The sequence below is a fragment of the Sminthopsis crassicaudata genome, chromosome 6 (genome assembly GCF_048593235.1).
Source record: "Sminthopsis crassicaudata isolate SCR6 chromosome 6, ASM4859323v1, whole genome shotgun sequence".
Taxonomy (NCBI): Eukaryota; Metazoa; Chordata; class Mammalia; order Dasyuromorphia; family Dasyuridae; genus Sminthopsis; species Sminthopsis crassicaudata.
The window spans coordinates 54694314-54721635 of record NC_133622.1 but is presented as its reverse complement, the minus strand read 5'-3'; the positions used below and the strand labels follow the sequence as shown (position 1 = coordinate 54721635).

At 32.6% G+C, this 27322-nt stretch overlaps 1 protein-coding gene across 5 annotated transcripts in view; it reads left to right on the top strand.

Moving 5' to 3' along the window:
• The window catches only part of SCLT1 (sodium channel and clathrin linker 1), a 183161-nt gene that overhangs the window by 138093 nt on the left and 17746 nt on the right, over positions 1–27322 (top strand). For 3 of the 5 annotated variants that reach the window (XR_012483292.1, XM_074274167.1, XM_074274169.1), the window contains one exon: positions 91–224. The exons of the other annotated variants lie outside the window; for them this stretch is intronic. Coding sequence is in view for 1 of the 3 variants with exons in the window: in XM_074274167.1 (XP_074130268.1) it covers positions 91–166 (76 nt within the window). In the remaining 2 variants the exon portion in view is untranslated. Of the gene's footprint in view, positions 1–90; positions 225–27322 lie in introns of those variants that run through there. 5 annotated transcript variants of the gene reach the window in all.

The window sequence follows — 27322 nt, the reverse complement described above, 5'->3', positions numbered from 1 at the left end:
TCAGTTTGTTTAATGTTGAATATCAAGCCAGCTTTTATACCCTCCTACTTCATCCTTATTGACAGGTTTCTCTTAATTCTTCACTTTCAGCCATCATAGTATGAGCTCTGCATATCTGAGACTGTTGATTTTTCTCCTGGCAACCTTAATTCCTGCTTTTGATTGATCCAGCCTGGCATTATCATGTGATGTATTTTGCATATAAATAAAATAAGGTGGCATTATACAATTTTGTCATACTTCTTTTCTAGTCTTAAACCAATAAGTTCCATATTCAGTTCTAATTGTTACTTCATATCATTTTCTCAGAAGATAAATAAATTGATCAAGTACTCCCAAATCTCTTAGGGCTTTCCATATTGAGGAATATATTATATATTATAGCTATAATATATAATAATCATATTAATTACTAATTAATTATATATTTATTTTGTGTGATTAATTAATATATAACTATAATATTATATATAATATTCCATATCATGGAATATTATTCCACATTATATATTGTGATCCACACAGTTAAAGACATTAGTCAACAAAGCAGAAGTAGATGGTTTGTTTTGTGGATTTGTTGGTTTGTTTGTTTTTCTGCATTTCCTTCGTTTCTTCATAATACAGTGAATGTTGGCAATTTGGTTTCTAGTTCCTCAGCCTCTTCAAAGCCTCAACCTGCTTTTTTGTAGTTCATGGTTCACATATTATTACTAAAGCCTAGCTTACAGAATCTTAAGCATAACCTTGCTGGTGAGTGAAATGAGTGCAGTTATTCATTAGTTTTCTCTGGATCTGGACAAAGTACATAGAAAAGCAAGGTCGGTTTTGGAACACCTAGAAAGGCAGATTAAAGTATATTGTATAATCATACTCCATCTCTTCATCCTTCTTATCATATCTTACATTTCTGTATCGCTTTAGGTTGACAAAGTGCTTCTAATACATTATGGCATTTGATCCTCACAAAAACCCAGTGATTCAGTTGTCACTATTATATCCCTATTATACAGATGTGGAAACTGACAGTCACTGAGATTCTTGATCACACAGTAGATTTGACTTTTTTTTTCCCCCCTGAGGCTGGGGTTAAGTGACTTGCCCAGGGTCACACAGCTAGGAAGTGTTAAGTGTCTGAGACTAGATTTGAACTCGGTCCTCCTGAATTCAAGGCTGGTGCTCTATCCACTGTGCCACCTAGCTGCCCTTAGATTTGACTTTGAAAGTGTTTGAAGCCTATTGGAATCCAGGACTTTGTAATTCTGTCATTCTTTTCACTAAGCCACACTGTCTCAGTATTCTCTCAGGGATTTCCTTAGGAGAGTTAGAGAATTTCTTGTTAGACATGTGTAAAGGTTTCCAGTATGATTGTTACTCCAAAACAACAACAACAAAAAAAATCTGCCATGTTGCCCTGAAGCTCCTTTTATATAAAAAGGATCAAAAATAGAGTACAAAATTTAGCTATGGACCAACTTATACCCCTGAACCTACTTTAATGTTAGCCTAGACCCTGGGGAGATTCAAAACTCTTAATGAAATCTAAAGCATTGAAATCACCTCTGACCAACAGGCAGTGAAAGCCAGCAGTTATTTATTTTTTGGACCCCAAGGATAGGGACTATGTGTATTTGTTGGGGGAAGGGGAGTTACTTATTAACACTTACTAGCAAGGAATATAACTAAAGATAAGCCATGAAATGTAATTATCTACATGTTATCCTTGTTTTAAAAAAATCTGTCCACTATTTAAAACTATTCGGATTTCTCTGTCTTGTCATTAATATCTTTGGTGATTAAAAAATATTAGAATGGCCCAAGAGTAGAGAACTCAACACTGCTACTACAAAATAGTCAGTTGTTAGATTTGGCATAAGGACAAATAAGGAGCAGTAAAAAATGATGGATTTTACCCATTGCATTTTTATTTTGCCTTTTTTCTCTAGTCCGTAATCAGTAGCATTAAGCTACTGAAAACCCCCCATCCAGCTTTTCTGAAAGCCAAGATAAGGATTCCTTTCTGAAATGGTCTTAAGAGACACAGAATTTAGATCGTGTGGTATTTAATAAACTTTTCCCCTTAGTTTTGGAATTAATTGAAATATTAAATCAGTGAATATGATTGTGGCTCATCTTTTTTTAATCTATGAATTATGAAGTTTTTACAAGATTGATATTGAAAATATGAAGGATCTTTTAAAATATGTGAATAATTTACCTTTTAAAATTATTAAAAACAATTGTCTCATTTTCTGTAAAGCTATCCTTAATAAAAGCATAGTAAAATTTAGGGTGAGAGTTATACTGCTGTAATAAGTTGCTAATATTGTAGCAATAAACAAATAATAAAACTGTCAAATTTGGCTGCTATTTTTCTAAAGAAAATGTGTCTTTAAAAAAAAAACAAGAAAGTTTAAGAGAAAAGAGTATTAAATATTAGAATGTCTAGATTCATCAGAGCATTTTAATGGCCTATTATACAATACTAGTTACTTCATTGTGTTTATGTATTTAATATTCTATCCAATAATTTATCTTAAGTCTCTAAAGAAATATGATGGCATTATTATTATATATTATTTTAGTTATAAAGGAATATAATTTCAAGTGACTCACTAACATAATTAGGAAATACTAAGGGCACTGGCAGCATGGGGCCCTACTTAGCAAAGTATGAAATCAGATAAGAAAGCTTATGATTTATTCATTCAATCAAGTCAGCAAATTTTTACTGAGCACCTAGGATGTCTGAGACCTTTTTTGATACTAGGCATCATCAGTAATACTCTGAAGAAAATTAAATCAAGGAAGATGCTTGTGAAAGAGTTTCTTCCCTTTACCATTTAGGGCCTTAGACTGTCTAGTCTCACACATGTAGTAAAAATACTATATCAATGCTTGTTACTGTGTCATAGATTTATGCATAATAGAGATCAAATTAACTCTCAAAATATATCATCTTTATGTAGCTTCTATAGTAGAAATGGGGATTAGCTCTGGCCCTCAGCATTCATCTTAGGAAGAGATTATACTGTGTTGTGGTTTTGTTGCTTTTCAGTAACACCTTGTGTTTCTATATATTTTCCAAATCTTTTGAAAATCACTAACACCTGCTGCTCCTGAACAGTCATTGTGACATAAATAACCCAGTAGTCTCATGTCAATCAATCAATAAACATTGGCTAATCAGCTGTGTGTCAGGCACTGTGCTAAGGGCCAGTGACACAAAGAAAACACAAAAACCATCCTTGTCCCCAGCAAGCTCATAGTCCATTAGGAAGAGACCTTTTGAAAATAGGTCTCTACCAAATGACAATCAAGATAACTGGCGATAACTGGTGAAGGCTTCGGTATTAGTGAGAATTAGAAAATACCTTCTTTAGTGGAGGATTTTAGCTGGGACTGCCTTCCCCACACACCCCCAGCAGCTCCTGGGAGAGCTAATCTATTTGCAAAGGCTCTCGGGCTTTTTCATTTATTAGTTAACTTTCAAAGAGAACTAACACTCAGCCATGGTTATTTTACCACAGAGTAGTGTCATTGTTTTATTTTCGTTCTCTTTAAGAGTGCCAGGGCCAGAGTCAGGAAGCTGGAGCTCCCATCTGGCCACTGAACAGCCGTGGGACCTTGGACAAGCCGTGGGATCTATGGATGAGCTATAAGAGCTCTTTCTTTACAAAATGATTGTGAGAATCAAAGGAGATAAAAATTGTAGAGCACTTAGCATAGTGCCTGGTATATGGTAAGAGCTATATAAATGTTAGCTATCATCATCAACATTATTATTGTGACAGCTACTTTTACTCTTCTATATATTTTTAACAGTGCTCAATTAGGTTTAGAATCAGGAAGACCTAGTTCTACGTGCAAATTCACACACCAATTATATGACTCTCTGAAAGGCACTTAACCTCTCTGGTGCCTTAGTTTTCTCTGGAAAATGAAAGTCTCAGCACTTTTCAGCATTAAATTTATGATTCTTTAATCCTAAAAAGAAAAGTTTGTCTGCAAAATTGAGAAAGGTGCATATTTATTCTCTGTGCTCTTTCATGTTGTATTGTCAGTTTAAAAAACAAATTCTTTACTATTCTCTATTTTCATCCTTTTTTCATACACAATATATAAATTATATTCTGGAATATGGCTGCAACTTTGTTTCTGGCTTTGTTTTATTTTGTTTAATGGTTAAATTTTCTGATAACACCTTAACCTTCTGATCAGAAAGCTTCTGATTCCTTCTCTATGTCCATTTGTGCATCTACCTGGAAAGGCTTCAGTAATCTTGGTATACAGAGGTTTGTAGCTCTTTTTTAATTAGTTAGTTTCTCCTCCAGAATTTCTGCCCCCAATCCAGTTTAGCTGATGGAAGAAAACACATTATTTTCCCCTCTTATACTGATTTGTAAAAATGCCATTGGAATAGTGACAGGGTCAGGATCTATTATTTTATTGGTATAGAGAGCTCCCTAAGGAGAAATTCCTCTACCAATGCTGGCTAGCATCTTCTTTGCAACTTATAGTCTTAGAGAGTTGCTTAGAATATTGTGAAGTTGAGGGATTTACCCAGGGTCACACACTCAGGCTTTCCTGCTGGATCTGAGGCCATTTTCTTTAGCCCCTCACCATGCTGTCTCATATGTAACACAGTAAAAATTCAGAAAATGTTCAACATAGTTAGGAAAAAAGCTGCTTACCTCCACCCTCAAAGGTTTGGTAGTAAAACCTATAGGAAGATGAAATAAAAAATGAAAATGTAGAAGTTCAAAGATATTAATTAATCTGGACTACATATCTGTTTGACAGCCTAGTTCTCCTTTTCTTATGTTGTGAAATGTCTTCTTCCAAACTACATCTTCATAATTTCCTCACAAACTGAGTTTCTGGAACATAGCAAATAATAAATTCTTGTTAACTGATTGAACTGATTCTGTCCCAAGTTTCTATCACTTTGGCAAAAACTATCTGATGTTTCAGTTTCTCCTTCCTTCTCAGAATAATGGTTTTTAAATAATTGGAGGAAAGGGTAAATTTTACTTAGCTAAAATTATTTTTTCTCATGATTTCGCTCATATTCATTAATTATGGAACTAGGAAAGTAATGTCTTAACTTCTGATTTTCTGGGTTATAAGAAAAAAAAAAAAAAACCCTTCCCTGTCTGGCTTCCAAAGTTCTGTCCCCTAGGTTTCAGGGTACCTGATTGAGTTTGAGAATTGTTTTTCTTTATCTTCTAGAGCTCTCATTGTTCCAATCCTGAAAAAATTTTTACTCTTATCTTTTACCCATCTTCTTTATCCTAATTTGTTTCTGAAATCAATCCTTGGGCATATGACCACAGTTGACATTGCCCTCCTCTGTCTGATTCCCTACATTGACTTACCAGTCCCCTTATTGTCTGAAGACCGCAAGACTCAAGACCATAAGATTAGGTTTAGTGATCCCAGTTCCTGAGCCTGGTATCCCCATGTTCCTTCCATAGGGTAGAGTCATTACCAAAAGTATCTGCCTTTCTTTTACTCACCTTATACTGATACTTCTACCTCAGAGACAGAAACTAGATTTACTTCTATCACTATTTATCTTCCTGATGTATTTAACTTATAGCTTCACTCCACCTTCCCATCTATCCCGGCCGACTGATTTTACAAGATCCCAGGATCAGCTATAGAAAGTACCTTGAGATATAGAACTTATCAAAAAGATATATCCCCATCACTAGTAGAGTCATAAGAATATTGAAACACTGGAAGTAGAGCTAGAATGAATCTTAAAGATTATCTACATATCTGCCCTACAATAAATGTGGCCAGTAAGGATTATGGCTGTGCAGAATCCAAGATGTTAAGTGAGCACACAGTGCTATTCAGGTACAGAGTTTAGAAAAATCTGGCAAGAATAGAGAGATAAGTCTTTTGAGAAAAAAGAGCCTGGCAATTTGGGAGACTTCCGGGATGAATTGGGGTGTTACAATGAAAATATGCCAGCATTCCACCTATCCATTCATTCTCCTCTCCATTGAATGGAGTCAAGACACTACCTGATATTCAGTTGTTCATTCAATTATTATTGAATTAAGATTCAGTTGTTAAAGTTAATTAAAATTATAAAAATCCAATATTTTAGATAAACATACATGTTGTTACAAGGTACACATAAGATTATGAATTTGTGCATTCTTTTTTGAATAGTAGCTGGTGCTATATAACTTGCTAAAATTTTAGACATTATTAAGCTTTAAAATGTTATTGAATCCTCTTTGTAGCTTTAAAATATTATATATTCTTGAGTTCCCCTGCTCCCTTATCTTCTCACTGCTTGTGTTTTGTAAAACCTTAAACTTGTTGCCTCTACCTCCATCTTCTTTGCACCTACTTCTATGCTGTAAAGCTCACATATATCACACAAATGTGTTGAATTTATTATGAATTTCTTACATAATCTCAATCAGGTCCCTACTGCTGCATAGAAATATGTTTATCCTACTTGATTGATTCTCTATCATAGTCCCCAAAATTGCTATTCCAAACTTTCTCTTCTTTATATTCCTAAACCATGGTCTGCATTCTTACTCTTTGCAGAGGATCTTGCCTTATATTCTTCTGAGAAAAGAAATCATTTTATGGTTTCTTACATGAAACTTTTTATTCTCAAACATTCTCTTCTTTCACAAACATTCCTCAAAACTCCTATTTATCATGTCATTGCTTCCTTTTGTTCTATTCTCCGATAGTCTGTATTCCAGTGGATTTTAAGCTTCTGGAAGAGAGGAACTATTTCACTTTTGACTTTGTATCTTCGGCACATGTCATAGTGATTGATACTTAGCTAGAACTTAATTATTATTAAATTGATTTACAGGGAAAGAGATTTCCAACAAAGATGGAGATTGGGGATTCAATGAAATAAGTCAACACAAGAATTGGATAAATAGATCTTCAAGCTGGAAATTACCAGAGCTAGGTGGCAAAAATGAAAACATGATTAAAACTAGAAATTCTTATATGTTAAGGAACAAGGTCATGAGGCAAGGTCTATTTTTAGTGCTAGATTAAAAAATAGGACTGAGAACTGGGACACTAATGCATTTTTGGTGGAGTGGTAAATTGATCCAACCATTCTGGAGAGCAATTTGGAACATAACTATGCTATCAAACTGTGCATACCCTTTGAAACAGCATTGTCTCTACTGGGCTTGTATCCCAAAGAGATCTTTAAAAAAGGAAAAAGGACCCACAGGTGCAAAAATGTTTGTAGCTGCTCTTTTTGTAGTAGCAAGGAATTGGAAGCTGAGTGAATGCGCATCAGTTGGGGAGAATGGTTGAATAAGTTATGGTGTACGAGTGTTATGGAATATTATTGTTCTGTAAGAAACGATCAGCCAGATGATTTCAGTGAGGCCTGAAGACACTTACATGAACTGATGATGGGAGAACTGATGATGAGTAGAATAGCAGAACATTGGCAACAGGAAGATTACATGATGATCAATTCTGTTGAACATGGCTCTTCTCAACTGCAAGGTGATTCAAGACAATTCCAGTGGTCTTGTGATAGAGAGAGCCATCTGTACCCAGAGAGAGGATTGTGGGGACTGAATGTGGATCTCAACTTTTTTATTGTTTTTTGTTTGGATTTTGTTCTCATTCTCATTTTTTTCTTTTTGATTACATTTTTCATGTGTAGCATGATAATTGTGGAAATATGTAGAGATGAACTGCAAACGTTTAACATAGATTATGTGCCATCTAGAGGGGGTGGGAAGAAGGGAGAGAAAAAATTTTGGAACACAAAGTTTTGCAAGGGCAAATGTTGAAAATTATCTATGTGTATATTTTGAAAATAAAAAGCTTTAATGAAAAAATAGGACTGAAATTAGAAACAGAAATAATTGTGCAAATGATTTTGGAGAGTTTTAAAATTGTAATTTTAAAAAGTGAGAGTTTAAATTTGGGCATGAGAAATTTAATAGCATATAAGGAGAGTGACAGAAGCTACAAGAAGTAATAGATTCAAACTGATTTAAAAGCTCTAGAAAGAAAGAAAAACCTAAAAATCTGAGGAGGAAAATAAGAAGGAAAGGACATGAGCTCAAGAGGGACTTGAGCTAAAAAAAGTAGAGAAAACCTCATCTTCCTAAACCTACAAAGATCTTGGAATTTAGAACTTTAAGGTACTTTAAAAAAAAAAATCATCTAGACCAAAGTTCTTGACTTTTTCCCCCTTATCATGAATACCTTTGACATTCTGGTGAAGCCTTCAGACTCCTTTACCAAATGTTTTCTGACACATAAAATATATAGGCTTACAATAAAAACAGTTGTACTGAAATATAGTTATCAAGATACTTAAAAAAAAACCCCTGTCTGTGGACACTAAGTAAAGAACTATTGATTTGGGCCAAATATTTCACTTGATGGTTGAAGCAACTATTGCATATTTTTGGAAAAACATTATGATATAATAAAGATCAAATAACAGCATTATTTTAAACAATATGTTTTTTTCTAAATACAATATTCATTCTTCTAAAAATTAATTCTTCCAAAGTGAGTCAGATATTTAAGAAAGAAAAAAGAATTCCTTGGAAAGTAAGTGGAATAAAACTTTGATTTTACTTCTTTAGATGTCTTGTGGGTTCTTTTTTTTTAAATGGACCTTTCCTTCTCTATGAATGTCCCATAGCTCTTGAATAAAATGAAGCTTTAATCTATTAATATATTCTTGGTTGAATTGTGTTTTTATATTCATTATCATCTTCTTCATGTCACTTAACACATCTTTGTTAACCATGTGCCCAGAAAAGCATCATAATCATGGAATCTTAGAATGGACCTCAAAGATCATTTAGTCTAATTGTACTTAAATAAGAACCTCATTTACACTCATACATATCCTCAACAAATGATCATCCAACTTTTTCTTTAAGATCTCTGGTAAAAGAGAGAAACCCCTGCCTTTAGAAGTAAGCTGTTCTATTTTTAGATTACTTGCAGAGGGGCAAATTTAGACTTCATGTTAATAAAATTGTCTGATTCTGATAATACTCATACTTAGTGTTTTATTTATATCAAGCCTAAATCTGTCCCTTTGCAGGTCCCACCCATTGTTCCCATTTCTACCTTCTGGAATGATATAAAACAAGTTTATTTTCTCTTCCATGTGAAAACCATTCAAATATTTGAAACCAGTTGTTAGTCTCTCCACCCCCCCCCATGTTGTTTCTTTTAGCTAAGCATGTTCCTTTGATCCACTTGGGATAATCACTTCATTCCATATTATCCTGGCTATCTTCTTTTGGAACTTACAGTCCATTTGAGAAAGAAAAAACTAAAATAAAAATTGGGCAAAAGTGGAAAAGAGAACATAACAACTAATGTTTATATAGCATTTTAATTTTTGCTTTATTTATATTATCTCCTTTAAGTCTCATAACCCTGAGATGAGTACTACAGATATTTTTTCCTCCATTTTAAATTTGTGAAAAATGAGACTCAAATTAAGTGTCTTTTTTCTAAGTCTGCATAACTATTAAAAGTGTCCAAGACAGGCTTCATAACCAAGCATTCCTTATTCCTTTAGTGGAACATCCAATAGATTGTAGCACACATTCTCAAAATAATAAAGTACTGACAGTTACTAAGTGTTCTGCTCCTAACTAGCATTGTGATTTTACCAGGACCAATTTTCAATTTCTTCCATTTTCAAATCTAAAAATTGGACTACATGAACCCTGAAATCTTTCAACTCTAAAAGTCCAGAATTCTATGATTGTGAAAAACAATAAAGTATAAAGAAATTAAACATCAGTAGGGATTAAAATAGCTAGAAACACTTCCAAAAACAATGGAACTTGAAAGTTTTTAAATCATTGTGATCTCAGTTAATATTTATAACTCCATAAGCTAAGCTTTCCTGAATAGGAAAATCTACTCTTTAAACATCTCATTGATGATGCCATGATAAAATTACAGTAGTAATTTCTAGTAGTTTTTTAATTATTTGTTTTCCCTAGGAAGAATATACATTTTATATGCAATTTGAAATATGTTATTGGATTACTATTATTCCTTTGACATTTTGGGGTCATATTTCTATTCTAAATTCAAATTACTCCCAGATTCTAGTACTTTAAAAAATGATGACACATTATTCTCTGTAATAAGGTACTCATTTTAATACATTGCAGAATTATTCTTTGAATTTTTGAATTAAAAGTGTATGTGACAGAGAAAAAAAATTACAGCTGTTGTTCCTAACCCTGCCAGTAGGAGTAACCATTTTAAGAGGAAATAACACATTTTATTTTGTTTGTAAATGTTGTGGTATTGACCTTGATGTTTTGATATTCTTTCTCTCTCTCTGTCCCTTCCTCTCCCCCCCACACCTTTCATTAAAGATGAATATAGCAGTGATCTTAAATGTCTTGAAATGGAATGTAAAGGTGATAGATGTATGTATGATCTTTTCAGGCAAGAACTGTGATCATGGAGGAACTATTTAATAGTTTGTCAAATCTTGTCTGTCGTCTGTGAGCATATTATCAGCTATCTATCATTTTAGTTGCTACATTCCAAAGTGGCACATACCATGCTTCCATCATTTTAATCTCTTTTACATTAAGGAGCAGTTCAATTTTTAGTGAGAGTAATACTCTTTTCAGCTTTTATTTCTTACATGACTTGAAAGATAAATATTTTGTTCTTTCTTGTATTCACAAAATTTGAGACATTAGCTGCTTCTTATTATGCCATGGTAAAATTTTATAGTTACATTTTGAGGATCAAATTACATCTGCCTTCATTATTGCAACTGAGCATTTATTTCTTCGATGCCTTTTGTGGGCAAGGCACATTGTTGCTTAAGCTTCATTTGATAACCTCAGTATTTTTTTTTTAAGAATCCCATTAAGTCTGGATAAATATAAAATTGCTTTAAAGACTGGAAATCTTTACACCATGATCCTATAGAAAAGGATGTTACCTGTAGTTACTCTTCTCTTCTAATGAAATTTTCATTTTCTTCAGTACCATGACCTAATAAATCCTTTATAGTTATTTCTCTCATGCCCCAGTTCTAGAAATCATAGCCTATTTAATTCCTCTAAAGTAAAATATTCAGAAGGAAATATCCATCCAAATTTCAACTCCTTCAGGGTTGGTCTGGAAATTCCCCAGTATTTGGAACTACTATGGACCAACCATAGGATTAGAGACATACTCTACTCTGTGGATTCTCTTCTTCCATCTCTCTCTCTCTCTCTCTCTCTCTCTCTCTCTCTCTCTCTCTCTCTCTCTCTCTCTCTCTCTCTCTCTCTCTCCCTCCCTCCCTCCCTCCCTCCCTCCCTCCCTCCCTCCCTCCTTCCCTCTGTCTCTCTCTATCTCTCTGTGTATATCTCTCTTTGTCTCTATTTCTATTTTTCTCTCTCACATAGACACATACATGTCTCATATCTATATAATTATATAGATATATCACATTCTTCTTGTTTACATGATATTTCTACCTTATTAAATATTAATTTGCAAACATTTTCATTTCTTTATATCTCTAGTTCTTAGTATAGTGTCTGACTTGAATTAACAACTTACTATAATAAATACCTATTTAGAGACAGAATCATTGATTCTAAAGAAGATATAAATAAAAAGTCTAAAACTTTTCATAGCGATACAAGGTAGTGCCTATCATTACATATAAACAATCTTCATTTTATGTTCAAAACTTGGTGTCATCAGCCAACAATATAATTTTGGGATAAGAGAGAATTTTTTGGTGACATGATATGCATCTAGATCAGGGTTTCTTAATCTTTTTTTCCTCATGGACCTTTTGGCAATCTGATGAAACCCATGAATCGTTTCTCAGAATATTTTTAAATTGTATAAAATAATATATATAAGATTACAGGCAAAACTAATTATATTGAAAAAAAATTACTAAAACTTTTTTTTAAAAAGTTCACAGATCCTAGTTTAAGAGCTCCTGGTCTAGATGATTTACCTTATGAATTATTGCTAAATTGTAATTGTGGCATTTAAAAATATTCAAGAGACATAATTTCTGGGTAATCTAATCATTTTATTAATAACACCAGCACTGTTTGATCATCTTTCTCTCTTATACCAAAGATAATCATGTTGGGCAGGCTCAGACTTATATGTCCATGAGAAGTAGGGGTATTCCTGAGTATGGCAATCAACTCTGATTGGTTTACAATTAATGAGAGAACAAATAATACAATGAGAGTTGGACCTGAACTTTGATTATGTCATTTATTTCTTAAATACCCCCCCACATACTTCACTCCCCTGCCTTGGGCAATCTATTCCACAAATTTTTCCCTACCCAAACCTGATTAGAACACTACCAGGATGGGATATGGTTAGAGGAGAAGGTTAGCTCAACCTTCAAAGACTTATCCTCACTTGAAGTGAGGATAAAAGAAAAAGGGGGAAATCAGAATCTCCCAAATCATTGGTTTTTAATAATCATTTGTTCTAGTGGCCATGAAAGTGGATGAAACAGGTGCTTGGGGGCACTTAGAGTGTAGTCAGACATAGGTTATCCACTGTATTCCTGGGTCATGGCCAGTTCTAACTTTTGTCCTGTCACTGGACTTGCAACGACTTTGGAAGAGAGAGTGAGACTGATGACTGTGCAACTCTGCTTCACTTAAATACAGATTACATATGAGTCCACTACATCACCCCAGGAAATCATTGATTCCCCTGAACTATAAAAGGCAAATAACAACTATTATAGTACTCAGTGTTAGAATATTCCAAATTGTTCTCCTTGTTTAAATGTCCTCCTCTTTTCAAATACTGTTTTCACAAAACTGCCAAAGTAATCTTAATGTACCAGTTTCACCAGGTGTTTGCTTTGTTTAAAAATCCTTCAATAGTTCTCCATTTGCTATAGAAGCAAACGTAAACTTCTATATCTGACCTTTAAATTATTCTATCATCTGGTTCCAAGCTTCCTATATAGCAGTATTTCACTCTGTTCCATTTTATGTATTGTATGTACCCGCCAAACTGTAATACTATTCCTTGAACTTGTCCTACCCTCTCCAAGTTTTATGTATGTAAGCTAATCATTTCCTATGTTTGGAGCACTCCCTCTTTATATTTCCATTTTTTGGAAATCTCCTTTTCTACCTTTTTTGTAAAGCTTTTCCTGATCCCTAAGGTGAACCTTTTCTTACCCCTTTCTTATTTCTTGCAGAATGTAATCTACACTCTTCATTTGCTTTTTCCACATTCATATTTATGATACATATTTGTGTACATATTATATATTATTATCATCATAACTTCCTTGAAGCCTTGACAGCTTCCTTGATGTTAAAGGCTGAAATATTTGGATCTCCCCAGTGCTTTGCTCAGTGTAGGTTGAATCAAATTGAACTGGGACACAATTGTTGGTGAGGTTAGTGACAGTCAGAGAGTTGTTAAAAATTCACTATTGGTTGGCACAGAGGTTCAACATGAAGGAATTCACGAACTTGAAGAGTTTTAGGTGGCAAAAATGGAAGTTTATTGTTGGACAGGAAGCCAGTTTTGCTAAGAGACTGATTTCTATAGTGGCAAAGTCCTATTAGGGAAATGGAGGCTGGCACTGAGAAGAGAAAGTCTTCTCAGTGGTCAGGGTCCTAGAAGCAGAGCAAGCTGCTTTGGACCTTTTGCAAAGTGTGAGTTCAGAAATTGCCCTTCAAAAAGGAGTCTTGAGGCTTCAGGTTTCAGGTTGAAAGGAAAACCAAAGTTCCCAGGCCCAGATGCTTATTGGTATCCAGCCCAGGTCTCCAATTGGAATTCAAAGGGACTGGCATCCTCAAAAGATAAAAAGGGTGCTTTTTGACCAAGATTTTAAATTGAATAACGACACTTAACTTATCTGGGGGGGATATGCCTTCCCCAGGAGGGCCTGAGACTCCAGAAGAGATCAGTCCCCCTTCATTATCACTAATATTCTTCATGCCTATAAAATATTTTTCAATTTTTATATTTAAAATTGTGTGGATATTTTTGTCAACCCATATTTAAGGGCAAATTACTAACTACATATTATGCCAGTCATATTGTCATATCCATTTAGTGAAGGCATTCTCAAATTATATGTTTTTGTTTCAAACATTTTCTGCCCTATTGACAATCAAGTTTTTTCATCTATTTAGAATAATTTTGTGGTGATTACTCTTTCCAGATTTTTCACAATAAATCTTTAAACTTCTTCAAATAATTCATTTTGTTTCCACCAATCAGACTTATTTCAGTTGCTGTTGGATCATAAGATCATATGGAAAGAACTTTGGAGGCCATCTAGGCCAGCCTCTCATTTTAAAAATGAGATAGTTGCGACTCAGAAGTTAAGCAGCCTGTTCAAGGTTGCATAGATAGTAAATAGTAGAAGGGAATCATAATTAATTAGAAGCCACCATGAAACTCTTACTGTTTCTCTGAATTTGTTTTTGTTGTTTTCTCTGAATTTGTTTTTTGGATTTATCATAGTCCTTTCTGTTATTTTTTCTTCCCAAATTTCCATGGTGCAAAACAGATTAATTTTTACTGATCATACAAATTGCAAGTATATTTTCTTAGTTTTGCAGTTTGAATTCAATATAAATTGATGGTTTTCCTGGGATAGAATGATCCTTTCAAAGAGATGGAGCATATTATAGCACAAATAGCAAACTATGCAAAACTGAGATGATTATTACCTATTTCAAGTTTGTTATGAGGAAATCATTCTACAAACCATAAAGTATTATATAAATGGCACTTATTATTTCAGGTTTTGAGTATTATGGCAATATTTTGCCATTTGATTATATTCTATAATATGTAATAAGCATATTAGTTGCTACTATATTCAAGTTCATTCTTTTAGTTTTATTGCCTGCAATGAGATAAAGTAAATTTTTAATTTTTTCTATGATCGAACTGAACATTATAATCTGCCTTAATTTAATTTTGGAATAATTAAACACATTTAATTGTAGGAAATGTATATCTTTATTGGTTTTCCCTTACATCAGATCTTTAACCATTTATTTACTACTGTGATACTTTTCAACCTCCTGTATTAAGATTTTCCTGACTGCCCCCCTTCCCCACCCAAATGCTAATTCTTCCCCCTAAAAAAAAATGCCTCATATTTATTTAGCATGTATTTGGAATGTAAATTGTCCATATGTTTTATTCCATACTGTAATGTAAATTCCTTGAAGATAAGAACTCTTACTTTTTTTGTCTTCATACTTCCAATGCCTTCCCCCTCCCCCCCCAAAGCACAGAGACTAAATATTTAGTACAATACAATACATGAGCTTAATCAGTGCTTGTTGATTTATTGATTTCTTATAGTGAACTCATCCCTCCTAGTAAGTAGTCATTTTCTCATGTGTGTTCTCATGTGTCAACGAATATTTAGTTCAAGTTCTAGGAGTTTTCAGTAGTTTTATAAGCTACATTTTTGAGTTATCATGGCATAGTTTAATAGAAAAAAGTCTTGCATTGTGAATGCTTATGTTCTAGATTGATCTCGTTCCACTTATTAGCCACATTTGACAAATAACTTTACCTTTTTATGCCTTAATTTATTTAGTTCTTAAAAAAAAAAAGAACTATTTGGAATAGATGATCACTAAAATGGTATTCATTACAAACATTAATTAAGTACCTGTGGTGTGCAAAGTACTGTATAAAATCTTAACTAGATCACTACATGCAAAATCTGTTCTAATTCTGAAATTCTATAAAAAGGTCTTTGGAGTTATAAATTTGGAGTAAAAATTTGTCCAAAGAGGTTTTGCAAGGGTGAATGTTGAAAACTATCTTTGCATGTATTTTGACAAATAAAAAGTTATTATGAAAAATAACAATAAATATAAAAATTTGTTTACTTTCACATGTTTAACCTTTTACTTAATAAAGTTATTCATGAATAAAACGAGAGAGCAGCAATACTAGATATTCCCAAAATACTTCTCTTTCAAATGAATGTCCTTTGATTGTACATAATATTCTATTTGTAGCCATATGTCTCAGAAACTAATTATTGATCATTAAAGACTTTTATTTAAAATATTGTTAAATCTCTAGTAAATATGAGTAAGAAAGTTTCTCCTACTAGTATAGCAACTCAAATTTTGTTGGGTTTTGATTATCATTGAATCCAAATGTTTTGGTCTTTTTTTATCTCTAAGATAATTTCTAATTTTATTCTGTCATTATCTCATTCCTTTGAAATGAAAAGCAGATGTTGAAATTAATTAATGTTTAATTTTTTAATTGATCTGTGATTTCATTGATGTGAGTACTTTGCACAGTTGTATATATGATTAGACTTAATAATTTCATTTGATGGATGATACCATATTTGAAAGATAATACTATTAATTTATTTAGGAAAGAGTGTTCTTGAATGCTACTTAAATGATCTTATTTATAAAAAAAATTGTGTATACATAAAACACTGTTTTTGGTATATTTGAAAGAGATTTTAAAGGAAATTCAATTTTCACTTCCACAAATTCATTTGTAGACTCAGAGAGCATAAAATTGTTAGGTTTGTGGGTCAAAGTTGATAAATCTTAAGTTGTATTTTCATGTTTTTGTAAATATATACAGTGATGAAGATCGTTTGCTATTATTTATGTTCAGCAAATCAAATATATTCTTCATGCTTTTTCTACTTTCTTTAAATTATAATCTATTTTTCCATGATAATGGGAATAGTATCACAATGTTTTAACTAGAAACCTCTCTCTTCAATAGGTATATCACACTTTAAAACAAATATTTAAAAGTTCGAATTTTGTTGTTGTTCAGTCATTTTCAGTCATATCCTATTTACTCTTCATGGCTCCATTTTTTTGGCAAAGATACTTTGCCATTACCTTCTACAGATATTTTTATAAATAAAGAAACTGAGGCAAATAGGGTAAAGTGAGTTGCCCAGGGCAAACAGCTAGTAAGTGTCTGAGATCAGATTTGAACTCAAGAAGATGAGTCTTCCTAATCCTAGGCCTTGTACTCTATCCATTGTACATTTAGCTGGACAGACTGATAGCATCGTATGAGACAGTACATTTGTCTTAGCCTTATGCACATTGGTACATGTTTGTGTCTTGACACTGCATTTGCAGTGTAGTAATTTTGTCACTAGGTATGTATCTCTGGAGATACCCTTTAGAGGTAAATTTGTTTTTTAAAATAACTTTTAAAAACAGATTTATATTCAGTCAAATTATGTATTAATTAAAAAGTTGCTTTTTTAAAAAGTTGTTAAAAGTATGATTATAAAATAACCTTTGATTATCTATTGAAGTTTTCATTATGATCTTTTTGCTTTATGTATACTAATTAGTCTTTTGATAATCACTCAGAAAATGAGTAGTAATTTCTAATGATAAAAATTGACTTTGAAGTTCCCTCTCCTTTCTGTATCTGTATTTGTATGTCTGCTTCTGAATCTACCTACTAAGTAAGACTTTCCCCAGAAAATGCTAACTAAAGGAATCATAGCTCTAAGTATTATTTCACCTAATATTTTAATCAGAACTATACATATATATATATATATATATATATATAGGTGTGTGTGTGTGTATATATATATATATATGTATGTACATAATTAACTAGATAAACACCAGCAAATATAAAAATTCCCTTATACAAAGAAACACAAACAAGATTGTGGAATCACGAATCTCTACTCTATATAGCTTGCTTCTTTTTTCTTTGAAGCATTCGATAAATTCATCATAGTAGTTCTAAAACCACCTTACTTGCTTTCCTCAGAACTTCCCTCTATCCTACTCTGCATACTTTTAAAAAGCTTTATTGATTCTTATCTTTAATTCTTTTTTGTATCATTTTACTACAGTCTCCTTTCTCTGTTTTCCCCTACTAGAAAACTTTAAAAAAAAATTCTTGTGATAAGTAAACTGTTTCTAGCCCATCACTTCTCTGAAAAAGGGAGAAAATTCTGTTTCATCATTAGTTTTCTATATTGAGCAGAATTCTAAAGTCTTTCAATTTCGTTCATCTTTACAGTGTTGCAAAAATTATATGAATTGTTCTCCTGATTCTGCTTACTTCACTCTACGTTGGTTCATATGGGTTTTCCCAAGTTTCCTTGAAACCATCCGTTTTGTCATTCTTACAGCACAATAGTATTACATTTTATGCATATGTCATAATTTCTTCAGCCCTCCTTGAATTGATGGGAATCCTCAACTTGCTTTCCAAAGAATTAGTGTTTTCTTATACTAAATTGGGGGGAGAAAGGAGCCTCTTCTGTTCAATATAGAAAGACACTTCAAGTGCATCATTGGGTACCACATTTTTAAAAAGATCACATCATATTTATAATACCTATATGAACCACCTTCACCATCCATAATTATTGAGGATGACTTTTTCCTGGTTTCACTTGTATTTAGAGACTATTGAGAGGGAGAGTAAGATTCCTCCTTTCTACCTTTCTAGAAAGAAACAGTGTCACTCTTAAATACAATATTGATAAAGCTGACTGTGCAGGTAATCTTATAACAATACGTACTTGATAAATATTTTCTGAATTGAAGTTCTTTTCATACCTCTCTAAAATACCGAATAAAGCTTGAATTTCATATGGGTCTGTCCTCCAATGAAAAGCATTTTATATGCAAAAAATAATTTTTGTTTCCTAGTTGCTATAAAATTTTTCCTGTGCTATCTTTATTATGAGGGATAACTGGTTTTTTTTCAAATTAGGTAAAACTTGAACAAAACTCTATGATTCACATGATAGACAGTATATTTTTTAAAAAAAGAATTACACAGCATTTTTGCCTAAGACAATTTTTTTATTTGTCTCTCAAATATTATTCTTGGCTGTACATCTGTAATGTTTGGCTGTTGTAGCTGCTTATTTTTAAAGACATTCATTTAAAAAAATTAACAGGATGAGAGACAGCTGCAGGTACTGGCAGACTACAAAAATGCATAATTACTAAGAGTAACTGAAGCATATTATAGTATAATTCAACAGAAAAAAAAACATCTGGCACGTGCTTTGATAATTTGTTATATGAGAGTTGAGAAGAAATCATTTGCTGCAGCTGGCAGATCCATCATGTCTGCCAAAATAGTGAACAAGTACACCTTTTGTTTTTTAACACTCTCATGTGGTATAGAATAAACTCTTATGTGATTTCCTCTTTAACAACTATGGAAAGATTTTGCATATTGAGGGAGTTACTTCTTATAAGTAACCTAGATATTTATCCTAAAATTCATAAATTATGCTTATAGAGAAATCATCTTCAATGCCAACTGTGAACAGAGAAATTATAGGAACTGTGATCAAATATGTGCTTTTGACATAGACAATTAAAAATTCTTATCCCCAAACCTTAGAAACCATGACATTATATCTTCTTTTAATTTTATTTTAATGTATCTAGAGCATTTTCAAGCATAAATGATTTCTAATGGAGTTTCATATCCTAAAAGTTTTGAGATAGAAGAACTTAACTAGGCTTATAAAAATACTGTTCAGGGAAAACTGGTATCAAAAGACATAAAAGAATTAATTTTCTAAAAGTTATAAGGAGAGAATCTTTTTCCTTAGGTCAAGATCTTTCAACTTAGTCATTTCTTACAACCAACAAAGTGTCTGAGAAAAAGTGGAACCAATTTTGGAAAAGACAACCAGAAAAACAGTGTCTCTGCAGGGAAACTCCACGAGTGCCAAAAGAATGGAAGTATGTTATAGATTCAGGATTCCTAAGGACTCAAAAAGATAGGGCTAGATTGCTTAAGGAGGAAATAGGAAATGGTGGTGGAATAGGGAGTGTAGTAATTTCACTTATACAACCAGGAATCTTATATCACTGGTATTGGAAGAATAAGAGCTGGTAGGAGTTTGCTTAGCCATAATATGGGTAGAGCTGTTATTGAATATAATGGACTTATTCTACCCAAGAGCCTTAATTATAACTCTCATAGATAGGTAATGTTGTAGCCTATGTCAATTGTCTTTTTTGTTTTGTTTTGTTTTGTTGAGAAGAGGAATCAGAACAAAATGTAAAGCTTTAATTAGATTTGCTTTTTTGTTGTTGTTCTCCACTCTTCTTTATACTACACTGAACTTTGCATATTTGAACAGTTTTCCCTGATTTCCAGAGTTTACTTCTGTCAGGCAGGAACTTACACTGTAGCAATAGAAGAGTCATTTGGCATCAATTTCTATGAAATGACAATGTAGACTATTAAATATAGCATCAGGGAGTTTATAGGAAGTGAGTGGATTCATTGTTCTCCTTGTGGCTAGTGCATCTGAAGAAATTGCCCCAAGCATTTCCTGTTCAACTCTAGTACTTAATGTTTTCATTGGTTTTTTGTGAGTGCTTAATTTTTAAAAAATAAATAAATAAAAAAGTGAATTCTCCAAATCTATGATTATATATTTTGGAATGGAGCTGTGAATAGTGAAAAGTCAGTTGTCCACATCATGTTTTCATAAGATCTGAGCCCTGGAATTTCCCAACACAGAATTCAGTCAATGCAGCCCTTTCCTATCCCTGCTAAACGGTCCACATATCTGGTTGACTCACTGTGTTTTCAACAAGTTTGTCCTACCTAGTCATCTTACTCGGGGTCCTCTATCCTTCCCCTCTTATCTAGTAGTCATCCTAGACTTCTCAGTTTTCATGCTTCATATTGTAATATCTTATTGTTGGCTCTGCTCAATACAAATCTTTCCCTACTAACAAGTCTTCTTTCATTCAGTCACCAAAATAATTTTCTTAAAACTTATGTCACATATACAATATGTGTGTGCACACACCCGCACATACACACACAGACTAGCTAAGTCTTTTACAGTTGATCATTATCATGCTAGCAGGTAATAAAAAGGTAACAATCAACTGTGATTGGTTAACAATATTATAATGAGAAGTGGGCTTATTCTAATGCTCATTATTTAAGTCTTAGAAAGAGATTTATCTTTTATCCAGACTATCCCAACTAGCACAATTTAGACAAAAGAAAGTCTACCTTTGCTCAGACCTGTTTGACTAAAGTGAATTTAGAATCTGCAGCTTGCATTTCTGGGACCTTATATACAGAACTTTCATATGACTCTACCAAATTGATTAATACAGATTAGAATAGAATAGGGATCCAAAATGAATTACTTCTCTTACTACCTTATATGAGAAGGTCTTTAAGAAAAAATATTGTTTTATTGTTGTGATTTAAAGAAGATTCTCATAGAAGGGGCACAGTGTTTGGCATGCTAAGTAATTTATGATTGTGATGAATGAAAACCTTGATATAGAGTTTATGGATAATTAATAATCAATTTATTAATTAGGCTGGTCAAAAATCAATAAATTGCTGGTCAGTGGTTTCTGGCGGTAACCAGATTCCAATAGAGACCCTGAAATGCTTTAACTCTCATCTGAAAGGGAACTCCCTGACAAATGAAACTCAAACTGGATTGGTGGACATTTAATGTGATGGGTTGAAAGTCCTTAGCTCCTCTTGCTGAAAAGAGATTTGATCATGAGACTTAGCATCCTCAAGGAATATGAGCATCTGAACCTATCTGGACCTCTTTAGCTAGTTGTCTCCTTCATGACCAACCTGTCCCAAACTCTATTGGAGGAGACCAAAGACAGAGGGGATTTCTCCTCCAGACAAGGACTTGCCCAGATGAAACTCTGTTTATAGTCAGAAATTAGATCTCCCAAATGAGTGGGGTCCCATCTAACTAAGGAGAATGTGCCTTGAGAACTAGAAGCAAATCTTATCACTCAGCCATGCCCTTCAGAGGCTGACTAACCTTTTCAGGATTTGGGTTTAACAGAAATAAAAATAAAATTGTAGATTGCAGATTAATAATTAGTAAAATAATAGTGTACTATTGATTTCATGTTAGACCTGTGAGGTGATCCCACCATTTTGGAAAGTAGTTTGGAATTATGCAAAAAATATACAAAATTTTTACCATCTTTTAACATTGTATCTGTTACTAAATTTATACTGTAGCCCTAAAGAAGGTTATTAACAATACAAAGAGTCTCAGCTATGCAATAATATTCCTAGCAAAGCAATTGTAATTGGCATGTAAATATATAGTGGGACATAGATATATATATACACTCTATAAAGAATGGAAAATATGAACAATTCAAAAATATATTGAAAGTTATGTGAAATGATACAAGAATAAGATAGCAAAGCAAATTTAACAATACGTATTGCTTAAAATATGTAAATGACTATTTTATCCACAAGTGGAAAGAAAATAGCTTTTAAAAAAAAATCATAGAGATGATGATCAAGGTAATCCTTGGTCCTATACAATCCCTTTATGAAGTAGACTGCAAATTTTTAAATAATATTTATGACCCAACTAGAACTGATTCCTTATCTAAGGAATCTATACCTTTTTATTATTTGTTTTTTCACAATTACCCCCCCTCTCACCACTTACCTCTGCCTTCCTGCTAAAAATGGATTCCTTTAAAATCTTTTTTTTTTTTTTCAGAAATCTTATACTAAATACTATATAAGCTTTTTATGGTTGGGAACTGTTTTATTTTTTCTTTTGTATACCCCAGCCTTTGAAGCAGCGTCTAATGATAAGAATAGTCAACACTTAAATGTTGAATTTAATATATTAGAATATGTCATTTGGGAGATTTTCTTAGCCCAAAGGTCATTTTTGATAGCTGAGAACCTTTAGGCTATTGTTGTTTATCATTTTTTGATGTATCACTAACTGTGGTTCTGCCTTTTTCTTTTCTTTTCTCTCTTTACTAACATAATTTTTTAAAATAATAATAAAATAAGAATCTCCTTGTGTTTTCCTTAGTAGTTATTATCAAAATATTCTTAAAGAGAGTCAGATAGCACTGGATGCACCAACTACTGGCTAACATTGTAAGAAATAAATGACTATATGACAGATGAGAAAGTCTGGTTACTTTAAAAATCAGCTGAAAGTTTGTGGTTAGATTATTTACAGATTAGAGCAAAGGTCAAATTTAACACCAAATTAAAAGGAAGGATACAAATGAGAAATAGCTTTTTTAACCTGGCCTATAAAATAAACTTACTCTAAAAAATAGGAAATGATTAACCATGAATATTTTATCTTCTGGCCAAACATAATGAAGTGGCAATCCAATGCAATAATTATTTAGAACACAAGCTCATTTATAAAGTTGTAGAGAGGAAGAAGATGGAAGACTATGAGTTATATTTATTTTATTTTATTTTTATTAATAGTTTTTATTTACCAGATATATGCATGGGTAATTTTACAACATTGACAATTGCCAAACCTTTTGTTCTAATTTCCCCCCCCATGGCAGGTTGACCAATACATGTTAAATATATGTTAAAGTATAAATTAAATACAACATATGTATACATGTCCAAACAGTTGTTTTGCTATACAAAAAGAATCGGACTTTGAAATAGTGTACAATTAGTCTGTGAAGGAAATCCAAAATGCAGGCGGACAAAAATAGAGGGACTGGGAATTCTATGTAGTGGTTCATAGTCAACTCCCAGAGTTCTTTCGCGGGGTGTAGCTGGTTCAGTTCATTGCTCTGTTGGAACTGATTTGGTTCATCTCATTGTTGAAGAGGGCCACGTCCGTCAGAATTAATCATCATATAGTATTTTTGTTGAAGTATAAATCGATCTCCTGGTCCTGCTCACTTCACTCAGCATCAGTTCATGTAAGTCTCTCCAGGCCTTTCTGAAATCTTCCTGTTGGTCATTTCTTACAGAACAATAATATTCCATAATATTCATATGCCACAATTTATTCAGCCATTCTCCAGTTGATGGGCATCCACGTAGTTTCCAGTTTCTAGCCACCACAAAGAGGGCTGCCACAAACATTCTTGCACACACAAGTCCCTTTCCCTTCTTTAAGATCTCTTTGGGATACAAGCCCAGTAGTAACACTGCTGGGTCAAAGGGTATACACAGTTTGATAACTTTTGGGGCATAGTTCCAAATTGCTCTCCAGAATGGCTGGATGTATTCACTGTCATTCTAGCCATTCTGACAGGTGTGTAGTAGTATCTCAGAATTGTCTTAATTTGCATTTATCTGATTAATAATGACTTGGAGCATCTTTTCATATGTATAGAAATAGTTTCAATTTCATCGTCTGAGAATTGTCTGTTCATATCCTTTGACCATTATCAATTGGAAAATGGCTTGATTTCTTATTAGAGTCAATTCTCTATATATTTTGGAAATGAGGCCTTTATTGGAACCTTTGACTGTAAAAATGTTTTCCCAGTTTATTGTTTCCCTTCTAATCTCATCTGCATTAGTTTTGTTTGTACAAAAACTTTTCAATTTGATATAATCAAAGTTTTCTACTTTGTGATCCTAATGATCTCTAGTTCTTCTTTGGTCACAAATTCCTTCCTCCTCCACAGGTCTGAGAGGTAAACTATCTTATGTTCCTCTAATTTATTTATAATTTCATTCTTTATGCCTCGGTCATGAACCCATTTTGATCTGATTTTGGTGTACGGTGTTAAGTGTGGGCCAATGCCTAGTTTCTGCCATATTAATTTCCAATTTTCCCAGCAATTTTTGTCAAACATTGAGTTCTTATCCCAAAAGCTGGGGTCCTTGGGTTCGTCAAATACTAGATTATTAAAGTTATTGATCATTTTGTCCTGTGGACCTAACCTATTCCACTGATCAACTAACTAGTCTATTTCTTAGCCAATACCAAATGGTTTTGGTAACTGCTGCTTTATAATATAATTTTAGATCTGGTACAGCTAGGCCATCTTCATTTGATTTTTTTTTCCATTAATTCCCTTGAAATTCTTGAGCTTTTGTTTCCCTGAGTTATATTTTTTAATATTCTTTCTCAAAACAGCAAAAAGCAGTGGCAGGAAAATAATCATAAATAAACTTTTACATGAAACCCAACTCAAGATTATTCAGGGATCGCTTATAGATGAAATTGAAAGGAAAACTGAAAGGAAAATAGGAAATGGTGAAAAGAAATAGCTCTTGAATGAAGTTAAGAACCTTACCAGGTACAGGAAATTCATCCTGGTGTTTTTTAAAACTTCTTTACAATTAGTTTTCAACCTATTTCAAAGATGGAAAAAATTTTTTAAATTGCAAACTGTATTTTTAAAACAGAATATCAAAATATCATTAACTGCCAACCCTTATATCTATGTACTTTCTCTTCCTTATAAAATCATCATAAGAATGGTCTGTACTCCAGTTGCTTGAAGATAAAACGTTTTTCTAATTGTATCGTGCCCTATTGCAAGGTTTCATCATTTATTCATAACCACTTCAAAAAATTTTTTGCATATATGTATTACCTAATCATTCAATCAACAAACACATATTAAGTAATTACTGTATGCCAGAAACAGTCCTATACTCTGGGATACAAGGATCCCTGCCCACAAGGATTTTTGTAGTCTACACTGGAAAAACTAAGTAGATGAACAATGCATAAGCCCCAAATTATGAAATGCAGTTGGGCAGATAGCACATTGAATTAATTTATCATTATATGTTTTGGATGGACACTGAAGAAAACCCTAGGGAACAGAAACTAAAATTTGAGGATAGAAGGGAGCTTCAATATATCTGGGGAATTATATAGCATTTAAAATGAGCTCAAGTGATTCCTTGTCAAAAAAGTCAAGATTTTAACCTTTATATTTTTTCCTAATTACAAGTAAAAACAATTTTAACTTTCATTTTTATTTTGAGTTCCGAATTTTCTCCCTATCCCCCAAAATTGAGAAGGCAAGCATTGACATAGGTTATGCTAATATATGTAATCATGCAAAACACATGTCCATTTAAGTCATTCTATGAAAGAAAACACAAAAAAAAAAGTTCAAGAAAAATAAAAAGTATCTTTGATCTGCATATCAATATTTAACATATTCATTGAATGACATAACATCTACATATTTAAAGGAAAGCTAAATAAATTACAGGGAGAAATAGAGAGTAAAACTCTTGATAGTAAGGGTGCCAGTATTCCAACTTTGAATTTTGACAAATCTGACAAAAGAAGTTAAAAACAAACAATTTTAGAAAAGTTAAAGTAATTGAACATTAAAATAGAAATTCAGAAAAAAATTGAAAGCAAAAAAAAAACAAAACCTGAGTTAATAAATAAATGAAGACATGTTTTAGTCCATTAAAGTATGTAAATCATTACATAATTTGATTTTAAAAGAAAGTCAAACTAATATCAAAAATTTTTAAATAATATTTCATAATAAATGAAAAAATAAAATAAATTATTCACAACTTTTACCCAGCTATATGCCAATAAAACTGAAAAATTAATTGGATGAATATGTTCAAAACCATAAAATTCTCAGGTTGGCAGAACAAAAAATGGGAGATTTAAATAACTTAGTCTCAGAAAAAGAAATTGAACAAGCCATAAATAAACTCCCTTGGGGAAAAAAAATCTGTTATCAGATGTATGTTCATAAGCAGCAATTAAATCCAATATTACATAAACTATTAGGGAAAAAGGGGATCCTGCCACAAATTCATACCTAAAACAGTGAATCAAAACAGAGAAAGGAAAAAAACACTGTAGGCCAATATCTGTAATGACTAATGATACAGAAATGAAATGTTACCAGAGAGATTTCTTATAGACAGATATAAGTATATATATATATATATATATATATATATATATATATATATATATATATATATATATATATATATATATACACATAAATATGCATGTGTATGTATACATATATGTGAACACACATACATAGATATATACATCAACATATCACAAAGATCATATACTATGATCAGATTGGATTTCTACCATGAATACAAGGTTGGTTCAATATTAGGAAAACTTGTCAAAATAAAAGATTATTATGTTAACAACATCAGAAATCCTGTGATTATATTAATAGATAGAGGGAAAAGTGCTTTGGGACAAAATAAAATATACTTGTCCATCAAAAACATAAAAATAAATCAACCTTAACATGATAAGATACATGTGCATATGTGTGTGTGTGTATAATTAAGAACAAGCATTATATAGGGATGAACTAAAGATCTTTTCAATAAGATCAGGAGTAAAGCAAAGATGTGATACTGTTGTGCCACAGTTCTCTTTTATCATCCTGACTCAGTTTCCCTAATTGTCCTGACTCATTTTCCCTAAATTGTCCTGCCTTTGTTTCCCTGAATTGTTCTGCTCAATCCTGCAACATCACCCCTCCCTCCTAATCATGATGATCCAGATAAGGAG